The sequence below is a fragment of the Mercenaria mercenaria genome, chromosome 10 (genome assembly GCF_021730395.1).
Source record: "Mercenaria mercenaria strain notata chromosome 10, MADL_Memer_1, whole genome shotgun sequence".
NCBI classification, from domain to species: Eukaryota; Metazoa; Mollusca; class Bivalvia; order Venerida; family Veneridae; genus Mercenaria; species Mercenaria mercenaria.
The window spans coordinates 36,673,783-36,686,113 of record NC_069370.1 but is presented as its reverse complement, the minus strand read 5'-3'; the positions used below and the strand labels follow the sequence as shown (position 1 = coordinate 36,686,113).

At 34.6% G+C, this 12,331-nt stretch overlaps 1 protein-coding gene across 2 annotated transcripts in view; it reads right to left on the bottom strand.

Moving 5' to 3' along the window:
- The window catches only part of LOC123560814 (cubilin-like), a 128,508-nt gene extending 117,782 nt beyond the window's left edge, over positions 1–10,726 (bottom strand). For both annotated transcript variants that reach the window (XM_053552775.1, XM_053552774.1), the window contains exons 1-4: positions 10,418–10,726; positions 7,277–7,406; positions 2,364–2,537; positions 1,337–1,462 (exon numbers count right to left, since the gene is read on the bottom strand). In XM_053552775.1, coding sequence (XP_053408750.1) covers positions 1,337–1,462; positions 2,364–2,537; positions 7,277–7,406; positions 10,418–10,527 — 540 coding nt within the window. In that variant the 5' untranslated portion in view covers positions 10,528–10,726. The remainder of the gene's footprint in view (positions 1–1,336; positions 1,463–2,363; positions 2,538–7,276; positions 7,407–10,417) is intronic.
- Positions 10,727–12,331: the final 1,605 nt, after the last annotated feature.

Below are 12,331 nucleotides of genomic sequence, written 5' to 3'. Positions count from 1 at the left end.
ACCCCACGTGACCCAGTTTCAAACCTGACCTAGATATCATCAAGATGAACCTTCTGACCAATATTCATGAAGATCTCATGAAAAATATGGCCTCTAGAGAGGTTACAAGGTTTTTCTATTTTTAGATCTACTGACCTAGTTTTTAACCCCACGTGACCCAGTTTCGAACTTGATCTAGATATCATCAAGGTTAACATTCTGACCAATTTTCATGAAGATCCATTGAAAAATATGGCCTCTAGAGAGGTCACAAGGTTTTTCTATTTTTAGACCTACTGACCTAGTTTTTGACCGCACGTGACCCAGTTTCGAACCTGACCTAGATATCATCAAGGTGAACATTCTGACCAATTTTCATGAAGTTCCATTGAGAAATATGGCCTCTAGAGAGGTCACAAGGTTTTTCTATTTTTAGACCTACTGACCTAGTTTTTGATCCCACATGACCCAGTATCTAACTTGATCTAGATATCATCAAGGTGAACATTCTGACCAATATTCATGAAGATCTCATGAAAAATATGGCCTCTAGAGAGGTCACAAGGTTTTTCTATTTTTAGATCTACTGACCTAGTTTTTACCCCCACGTGACCCAGTTTCGAACTTGACCTAGATATCATCAAGGTGAACATTCTGACCAATTTTCATGAAGATCCATTGAGAAATATGGCCTCTAGAGAGGTCACAAGGTTTTTCTATTTTTAGACCTACTGACCTAGTTTTTGACCCCACGTGACCCAGTTTCGAACTTGACCTAGATATCATCAAGGTGAACATTCTGACCAATATACATGAAGATCTCATGAAAAATATGGCCTCTAGAGAGGTCACAAGGTTTTTCTATTTTTAGACCTACTGACCTAGTTTTTGACCCCATGTGACCCAGTTTCGAACTTGACCTAGATATCATCAAGGTGAACATTCTGACCAATTTTCATGAAGATCTTGTGAATTATATGGCCTCTAGATAGGTCACAAGGTTTTTCTATTTTTAGACCTACTGACCTAGTTTTTGATGGCACGTGACCCAGTTTCGAACTTGACCTAGATATCATCAAGGTGAACATTCTGACCAATTTTCATAAAGATCCCATGAAAAATGTGACCTCTATCGTGGTCACAAGCAAAAGTTTACGGACGCACGCATGGACGCACGGACGGACGACGGACGACGGACGCCGCGCGATCACAAAAGCTCACCTTGTCACTTTGTGACAGGTGAGCTAAAAAAATAGTTTTTTGATTAATGCAAACACAAAATCCACAAAAAATAGTTTTTGGGTTAATGCAAACACAAAATCCACAAAAAACAGACCTTTCAAGGATCATGACTTACCCTAGTCTCGAGTGTTCCAATTCTTGATGTCAGCTGGTTAATAAGATTGGCTACTTCTCCAGTAGACTGTAGGTTGCTCAAACCAGCTTCTATCTGGCTCAGTCTAGACTCAATATTTGTAGGAAGCTGGAAAAATATTAAAAAGTTGATTGCATTTTCTTAAAAATACAAAATAAATAATAAAATAAATAAATAAACTTAAGCCATTTTACTTTTACAGTTGGATTTATGTTGAACCAACAAAAAAAAAAAGCTTGGTCACGAGTGCAACTGTTGACTTGGTCAATGGAGCTACATACATGATACAGCTGTAAGGATTTAAATCCATAGCTTTCATCAAGAAACTGTGAAAGGCCTTAGGCATTCAAACTGGGAGGATTGCTCACAATATTTGTCCAATTGCTCATTTTGGGGAGAAGGAATCTTTAATACTGAAGCAGGGCATGTCCTCGGTCTGTAACAGAGTCCAAAATCTGGCGACTTCCCAATCTAAAATTAGCTCAATATTTTCTAATTTTTCAAATTGGAAAGTTCTCTGTCATAAGTTATGACTCACAACATGGCAAAACAGCCCTTGCTTCAATTGGGAAGTGGTTGAAATTTTATAAACTTCTGTAAGGATGAAAACATTGGAACAATTATTTATATGCCAACTGTCAAACTTTCAAATGATGGAGGAAAACCCCAAGGTTCCCCTATAAACATTATTTTCAGACATGGGCCGCACCAGGGTAGAACCGTTGAATTTTAGCATCCCAGGCATGATCTTGAACCCACAGTAGAGTGGGGCCTGTGACTTTAAACCACAGACCTTAGTGACTTAGCCACAGAAGCCCCTGACAATATGTCTGATTTGTGCTGGGCAACTGTAAATCACTCGCTAGGAACATTTCAGTACTTGGAACTGACCATTATTTTAGATGAAAAATTGAAATACTGATGAAACACAGCACTGAAATGAACAAAGATATTTAACCTCAGTAAATAATCACATTCACATAATACCATTTAAAAAACATTTTCTTACTGTAGCCTGAAGTAGGTCTATCCGATGACCAAGAGTCAACAACTGTGTCTGAACTGCTCCTGTCGGCTGCAGGTTGTTCAAACGACCCTCTATAGTGGACAGCCTAGTCTCAATGCTAGATGAAGCTGTAGGCGCTGTACGAAGCTGGTCTATTGCCAACTTATTGTCTTTCACCTGAAAATAGTGAAAATCATACTAAGTCTATGATTAAAGTGATTGTAATGTTTCAGAGCTTGAAAAAGGACAATTTTTTCTGTCTTTATTTACTGTAGCTCTTTTCTTTGAAAGCTTACCTAGTACCGGTACCTTATTTTGATAAAATCGCTCTTACTTTTTTCACATTTTACATTCGGTTAGGTAATATGTGCTATCATTTTACTTACATTCTCAAACATAGTGACATTAAAATCATTAGAATCACTTGCTGGCAGAGAGCTAAAGGTTGAAATTTACAGAAATACATATGAGCCGCGCCATGAGAAAACCAACATAGTGGCTTTGCGACCAGCATGGATCCAGACCAGCCTGCGCATCCGCGCAGTCTGGTCAGGATCCATGCTGTTCGCTAACAGTTTCTCTAATTGCAATATACTTTGAAAGCGAACAGCATGGATCCTGACCAGACTGCGCGGACGTGCAGGCTGGTCTGGATCCATGCTGGTCACAAACCCACTATGTTGGTTTTCTCATGGCGCGGCTCATATGTTTTTGTCATTGAAATTTTGCCAATGGTGGAAACCACCAGAATTAAACAGGACAATTAGATTTTAAAAGTTGGTGGTCCTTTGGATCACTAGGGTATATCAAAACAACAGTTACTATTTGTGGGGATGTAAATTAATGGCCTTCAACTTTTGATGATAAAATTAATCAGAATTCTATCTGTTGGTAGAGATATAATTTCATGGATGAAAACAACTACAAGCTTAACCCTTATGCTGGATACGATTGGCTCTGCCATTGCGACCAGTGTAGATCATGATCAGTCTACACATGCATGCAGTCTGATCAATATGTGCACTGTTCACCATTTAGTCAGTATCTTTTTTTGGCAAGCACTCCTTTGATGGTTAATGTACTGTCCAAATTGAAAGATGGATAAGTTCATTATATAAATTTAGCAGGGTAAGGTCTAACAAGAATTAGTCCCCTATGAATATTAATGACTTCTCAGTAATTATATCTGTTTTCTATTAAATTGTGAAGTAATAGTGATGTGAAATTCAAACAATTGCAGTCCTGTTTAGTAGCCATTATCATCAAATTGAACGCAAGCACAATGCATATCTTCATTTTAATATTTTTAGGAAATTGTTACATGCAGACAAAATTTTATCCAATTTTTCTCACTGTTGATAGATTTCATGACATAATTTTAACATTCTTACTGGGCAAAATTTCCAAGGCAGTTAAATTCCATGGGAAGTGTTTTACAAGAAATCTACAAGGCTTGAAGAAAATACACTTTATATAGAGATAGTACCTAAGTTTTTCAAATCATAGGTTTGAAGTTAAAAAGCTTTGAAATGAAGACAAATGTCCATATATTTCTCAAAAACAGAAATATAGACAATATTTTAACCAGAAGTGCGGAGTTAAGCGCATTTAATATTTTTATGATAACGAAAATTTTGTGATCAAGGACATGTAACTCTTCTTGAACATGGAGAGCATAAACATCAAAGGGACATAATATAGTCAATATTTTCTAATTGGGTGCATTTGATTTAACATTCAACTTTGATCTGGATTGCTAAATACTGATCTATGATACTGTGTGCTAAAAATTTAGAACATCTGGAACAGTCTATTAACAGAAAAACTATGCTTTAGCAGAATCTAAATAGTTAAGCTCTAACTGGGACTCGAACCCAGGACCTCTCACACCTAAGGCAGACACTCTACCAGATCCCTATAACAGCAGTAGCTAATACACGGGTGGTAAACGCGCAATCCAATTCCCACTGGGAATACGCTAAAAATGGGTTGCGCGGCTTCCGGTGCTGGTGTTGCGCATCAATATATACAAAATCCAGGTAGGTGGGTTTTTGTTTATTGTAAATGATGACACATTTACAAATGTTTTCGAAAAAAGCAAAATGCTATTCGACACAAAAATGAATAAAGATCATATGTGTGAAATACCAACTTATAAATTTAAGAATCAGCTCTTTTATCACGAAAACTCTGCTGGCTCGAACTGTCAAAAAAGCATGAAATCATGAAAAATGCCAATTTTCTAACTCTTGTGCCTTCTTTCTGGAAATGTGACGCTTCTAATGATCAAAAACGTGTAAAACAGTCATGAATATTACATACACTGAATGAAATGTTGCTTTTGGGGTAAAGATTGGCAAAAAAATAATCGGGAATGGGGTTGCGCCCCGGGAATGGAGTTGCGCGTATACATTATATACATTATGATGTATACGAGCAACTCCATTCCCGGTGCGCAACCCCATTCCCGATTAATTTTTTGTCAATTATGTCCCCGTAAGCAGGATTTGAAGCAAATAATTTAGATATTCGTTACTTTATAACAGTTGAGTTATCATAAAAAGCATCAAATGTTCTCAGATTAGGCATATGAGGTCAGAAAAGTCCATTTTTGTTGATTTCATACTTTTTTCACGCTTCTTGTCGCCTGAGTTTTCGTGATAACATAGCCGAATCATAACTTACAAACCAGATATTTTACACATATGATGTATTATCATATTTGTGTCGAATAGCGTTTTGCTTTTTCCGAGAAAATTCATTCTTGTCTCATACTAAGCAAAATCATAACTTCACATACCTCAATTTCGTCTTTTTATACGCGCAACACCAGCACCGGAAGTTGCGCAACCCATTTTAAGCGTATTCCCAGCGGGAATTGGATTGCGCGTTTACCACCCGTGTAATAGCTATGCAGTTTAATTGCTGGATTACATTGCGTGAACTGGAACAATAATCGGTGAACTCCGGATTATCGGCGTATTCGCTTTGTTTCCTAACGGCATTTTTTGTGTAAAGAAAAAATATAATCTAATGCTGCCAACGTCATAATTGGTCAAATCTGCCCAAATTTCTCTGACGTGTTGTTCAAAGTATGAACTTACTAACTGGCAGTACCAGTGAAATATTACTTACACTGAATATTTTATATTTGCCCTTTTTGCAGTTGCCGAACGGCAAAGACGATAAGATTTGTCCAAATATAAGTAATGATTTTGCCAGTTTTGAGAGAATTTCAATTAATGGGAAATTACAGTTACAAACTAAATACCTTTCTGCAACACATGGAGTCATTAGCATTCACTGTCAATCAGTATTATGACTAAGATCGACTGTCATCCATTCATTTCAAAGTTTCATAGACAGAGTCCGTTGTTTACATTTTTATCGTAACCGGTGCACTTGTAAAAATCACTTTAGTTTGAAAAATCAAAGTATGCGAAGAGCTATGGTACGGTCTCTACTTTATACACTTTTATTTTCTTAGTTTACAAAATGCAATTTAAAAAGTCTGGAGAAATCTTTGTGTCTTACAAAATTAGGGCACATTTGTTACAGACAGATACAGTATCAAGTGTGTACTCAAGTTTCTAATCAGTTACTTCTTGTATCAATACTGATTAACAATTTATTTAATTAGGAAATACAAAGACCTTGCATTATCCTATCTCAATATGCTAATTGCATACACACACACAGACAACACATAATAATTACAATACATATTTTCAATGCATCTTATAAATATCGTCAAAGCTAGTTTGACTTTAAACATCTGAAATGAAAGATTTGCCTTAAAAAATTATCGGGATCATAAGTTTTAAGGCTGTCAATCAGATTTTGGTCACATGTAAATGGATTTGTTCTAAACTTTTATGAACAATCTGAATCATTTACACTTTTTAATACAGCAAAACATGTCTTAAACAGCCAGCCAAGGGAGTGGGAAAAAGTGGCTGCTTACAGCAGGTGGCTGTTTAATGCAGATAATTTATAGAATGAATGACCATGTTGGGAAATGTGATACTGGCTGCATAAGACAGGTTGGCTGCTTAATAGAGGTGTCTGCTAAAGCAGGTTTTACTGTATTCACAGAGCAATGTACAGGTTAATGAATGAACTGATTTTTTTCTGACTTGGCAGCTCAACCAAGATAGAGCATTTAAACAAACGAATAACTTTGATTCTAACACGACCCGATTTGTTTTCCTATTAAACAAAGAAGGCTGAAAACTGTGTGTTATTATTCAACAATTCATTTTTCTGACATCACAATTATTACGTCATAGCGTTAGATGGCATAGCGGCGCGCTGGAAAAGAAATCTACAGAAATCAGGCAAATATTTTGTGAATATCTTCAAGGACGTACATAATAATCCTTTATAACATGTTAGAATCGAAATAATATATCTCAAACAATGATTTGCTCATGAATAATATCATTGTTTGTCATTTCGATGTGTATTATTATATCACTCGGGCTGCCCCCTCGTGATATATTTCCTTCCCATCTAAACTCCAAACAATTATTTTATTGAATGACAAATCACTGATTAGGATATATTATTTCTTAATTAACACATTTTGCATGAGGAATGCTAGGTATATTTCATTTACAGCATTGGGCCACTTTAGTGGCAGTGACATTGCGTTAGAAGCCATAGATAAATATTGCTATCATTCAGAAAATGTAAAATGGGAAAGATAAAAAGATTCTTGTAAAGTCCACATTTTAATGGTCCAAGGCCAAATATCTGGATCAGACCTATAAATGGGTAGGTCACCTATAATGGGTATACTAAGTGATTGTTGTAACAAATGAAAATACCTGAAATATGTAGAGATGATTCATACTGACAATGCCATTGCTAACCTATGAAAAACTGTCAAAATACAAAACTGTATCCAAACTTACCGTTTGAGTGATAACAGCTAAATTATCTCCATTCACGTTTACAAATCCACCATTTGTCGCCCGAAATGTGATATTGTGGTTAGTCCCTGTTTGAAACACCAGATGGCCATTCTGTGTCAATATCCTTGGTCTGAAATATACAACATTACATTTCTCAACTGTAAAGGCATTTGACAAAATAAATTCAGAAAAGTTAACTGAAAAACTTCAAGTTCGGAAGGAAAATAATGCCACTTTGATACAAGTTTATCCTGTAAAACCAGTTAAGCCTTTAAATACTCTTATAACATCAAACTCTTCAAAGACAAAAAAGAGATTTGGATTCCAAAATGAACTGGAAACATCGGTGAAAAAAAAAACCCATCAAGTATTATATTGTAAACAGTGAATTGTGAGAAGGAGAATTTACCAAAATCTCCAGCATTTCCCAGACTGAGAAAACTCCTATTATATAATATTGTAAAATTTTCAGTGTTTTACTAGATTGAATAAAGTTTTACAACGAATGTCAGGTGAACAGACATTTTTGGAGAATACTGAAAAGGAATAAAAAGTGTGCAATTATCTCAATAACTATGCAGATAAAATGGCAGTAATCATTGCCTTCAAACTGTTTTTATCTAAAAACCCTATCAGCAACCAGAGACACTCACTTAATTGTATATTATGCTAAGTTACACAGTACCTGTTACTTAGATCCCATTTATTTGGCAAAATAGGATGGGGGTTGCTAAAGGTTGCTATTGGTTAAGTGCAGCCCAAAACTTAATTTCATATGAAGGTCAATATGTGATCTATAACCTATACTTAAGTATATAAAATGATGGATTGTGTCCACTTTTGCCATTTAATTTCTGCCTATTTAAAGTCTCCAGTTTTGAAACTCCAGCCGAAAATAGCAAACCTCCAGTTTTGGGATTCTGAACTTAACTACAAGAATTTATACAATTACATATTGAATGTAAAATTCAATTTACTTAAATCTCCTATCATAGAGAGATCAGCAAAAATTCCCATTTTTAACAAAATCAGGGGCAATAACTCTGGCCAGAGTAATAATTTTAAGTGTGAATCTAGGGACACAAAGTTTTGAAAGAAAAAGAGTGCATCGGGATCGATGTATCATCATACCAAGAAAGATAAATTATTTCATCATAAATATAATGCACATCATATTTGGGGTAAAAGAGATTCACCACTGTCAGTCATTTCTAAAAACAACAGAAATAACAGTTCTAAAATTTGGTCATGTTTCAGTTTGCTTGATCCTGTTTATTATGCTCCAAGCTTCATGCATACCACCCTAATAGTTGCAAAAACTCCATGATCTTGCAAAGTGAATTTAAGCTTTCTTTCAGATCAGCTATATAAGGTCCCAGGCCTATATACATGTATGTAACACTTTGTTGTGGTCTGCTGGTGATCACATCTACCTATTTCAAGAAAAATAGCTGCCAGGGGACTATGTCTGCTAAACTGCATAGTTCTCCATTCTAAATGTGATTGTCTTCTGTCTCATAAACCATAATTTTGAATGGGATAATAATTATTTCACATTTAATATACACATATGTTAAACAATTGTTATTGGTTTTATAGCTATTTCTAGCTATATATAGCTAGATTTAGCTATATAGCTAATTTGTGACTTTTCTGGGACCTGTTTACACTTCATGGATCTTGTCAGATATATATCTATGATGTGGATGATAATCAAATGGAAAAATGGAATATCCATTCAGTCATAAACTGATAACATAGACACTTGGAAGTTTGTTCAGTTTTTTTTTTTTTTTTGTTTTTTTTTTTTTGTTTTTTTTTTTTTTTTCTTTTCACTTCCCGTAAAATTAACAAACACTGTACATTTATTTAACTGCGCATGAGGATCTGCTAACGATTCACTAGGAACATCTGAAAATGGTGTTTTTATATCTAAGGGGAGTAACTGTGATAATTGGTAACGCTATCGGTGAAGGTAATACTTTATTCGTACCTTTCAAATCGAGGTGTATTGGAAAAGTTTGCCAAATTAAATCATATAACAAATGAAAATACAGACCAAAAACATTTACTCATGCATATTCTATAGAAAAGGTAGGACCCTAATGTAGTCCAAATAATTATACTCAAGAGTTGAATATCGTTTATATTTTGACTGGTCGATATCTTTAGTACAATACAATACAATACAATAAGTTTTATTTCAAGTCGGCAAGACACAAACATATGAAACATAAGCTCTGATGAGCTTTTTAACCGACCATTAACAAATATATATGAGGTCAACAAGAATATAAATAGCCGTAAAAGAAAATGTTATATATCTAAAAAGCACACAAATTAAGCACATCTAAAGCTGTGGAAAAGCTGCTGATCCTGACCATAGGTCTAAAAACTTCTATAAGAACTTTATGTAAATAAAAACTGAATTAGCAAAACCAGCACAAAAGTGCGACAGAAAAGAAAAATGGTTTTAAAAAATCAATTATCCCCTCAAATCAGGTTTGAAAGGAACTGATCAGCAGATTAGGTAAACAACGTAAAATATCAGAATGTAAAATCGGTCTACCCGAAGTCTCATTATTTAGACTAGACCCTAATATATCATATTATATATGACTGAATTTATTAAAATTACAGTAGATCTAGCCATCTTATAGTAAGCCTAAACTGAATCTAAAAAGTTCTTTTACCCCCAGATCTAATTGAAATCAACTATTTAAAAATGGTTTTCATTCCCCGGATGATTCCCGGGTCTATTCCGCATATTCCGATACACGTGCAGATGAAAACTGCATGCATGAGCACCATATACAGGATTCTGAGAAGTACCACGCAGATTTCAACTACTTTAGATTACATGTTTAGGATCGATCACTCAGAAGTAAGGATAAATTGAAGATCGAGTTTAATTATTCTGACATACAGATGCAGAATTGTAGTTGTAACTAAGATTTTCCTGTAAATAAGTCAATGATTTCTCTTATCAACTAAATGGCATTTGATTTTCGCTACGTTGTAGAGACTTAACTGAAATTACACTCTCATTTGTAACAAAACTAAATGAATCAATTAATCAGACTTATTTATTTCAATATTAAAAAAATAAAATAAAATAATAAATCTTTAAATCATACTTACAGTTCTGGTTGAATCTGTCTTTTATTCCGAGTATTTTGAGAAGTTTCTTTAAAAAATATAAATAATAAATAAAATTTGAGCACAAATGTTAAAAGGGGGCGGTTCCCCATTTTGGCACACTACTGTCTGTATGTACCTCCGCACCTCTCTTTTACGTCTTTTCTGTCTTACTATCTGTTTCGCAACGCAATTATCTCTTGGCCAGTTCCATTTTTCTTTTCAGGGAAGGAGGAAAAATAACGCAGAGAAAAATTTAAAAGAAAAGGTATTCGTCCAAAAAATCCGTTTAAAACTTCAGCTAGTTTTTTTACGCCAATTTATTTCAGCGCAACAGTTATTACAGAATGTGAAGTAAAATCCACATTAAAGAAAACGCTAAAACGTACCGCTTATATAAAATTCAATTAATTTTATCAACCCTGCCAATTAAGAAATAATAGACCGGTCCTATTTAATTATGCATTATTTTACAGGACCAGTCGCGGATAGGAACGGTTAAGATACATTGAGTGGAGACTGTACGCATCATTCTTCGTGCCACTTCAAACCATACAGACTGTGGTTATGAAATCAAAGTTGTAAATTTTTATTGCCGATCAAGTACATGTAGGTCTCGAATGAAGAGATAATGATACGGTAATAATATGTAAAGATGATACTCGAAATTACTTACTTGAATATCGTCATGTAGAGACATGTTTTACACTCAGAATTAGAACGGTATGTAAAGGGTTTTGTATGTGCTACACATATTTAAAATGCACCCTACCCCAGCCCCGATCAACGATTCCACAAAAATGAGACTAAATATTTAAGTGTTTCTTTGAAATTCAAACTGATACCTTTCTGAGGAGGAACTGCTTATGTTATGTTCAAGTCATTATTATTCATAAATGAACTCATCTCATTTCTATTAATTTAACAATCAGAGACAAAGACTTCAGAATGTGATATCATTTACAATTTAATTGTAGATGAATTTAATTTCATCTAGGACTGAATTGACGTATGCAAGAAGTATTTGCGGGATATTTTTGCTTCATCATTATTGAAAAGAATGAGAGTTTTAACTGCATAATAAATTATACAGTTCAGTTTTAATTTATGTTTAGTCAAAACAATTGTTTTTGAATGCCCTTAAAGAACAAATAAATTATGCAACTTCAGCCTTCTGCAGATGTTAATGGTAAAATAAAGGAAATGATAGTTACGCTCTTTAAAGGTTATACCATTTCAAGGAAAGCGCATCAACATGTTTGTTTAATGTTGTTTTTTTTTTTCAGCACCATATTCACAAAACAAATTTGAATAGACATTTTATTCCGAGATACACATGTTACACTGAAAGTCAATCAACTTGTCAATGGGGAAATGTTCCGTGAACTTTAATTTAAAGCGCAATAATGGTCTATGTTTGTACCGACTATCTTTATTTAATTATTTCTTTGATTTTCAAGGAAGCAGACGAGAATTCAGGGTGACCTCTATAGGCTCTTACCTGTCGTCTAAGATTGAGCTTACAATACAAATAACCTTCTGTCGAATATTTACGAGACGTTCATATTAATAATAGCATATGAGCTATATAGCTCATCATTACACAATGTCAAATATTTCATTTTACTATACCTTAAAATATTGACCCTTAAAACGTAGAGAAAGTTGTGTACGACCGACCGTATGTAGACCATTTGCTTTATGATTCTAGTAATAACTGGATAATGACCGAGTCTGTTTCTGTCTATCTCATAATAATGGTCCCTATTTTTCAGAGGCCAAAGGTAAGTGTCACAACAACCATTGAGACTAGACGCGCATTCCGATGAATGTTTACGGGCACACAATATGTAGCTGTCAAAACTGCATGGTTGCCAGTGGTTATTGGCAGGAAAACGTTTTTACTACAACGTACTA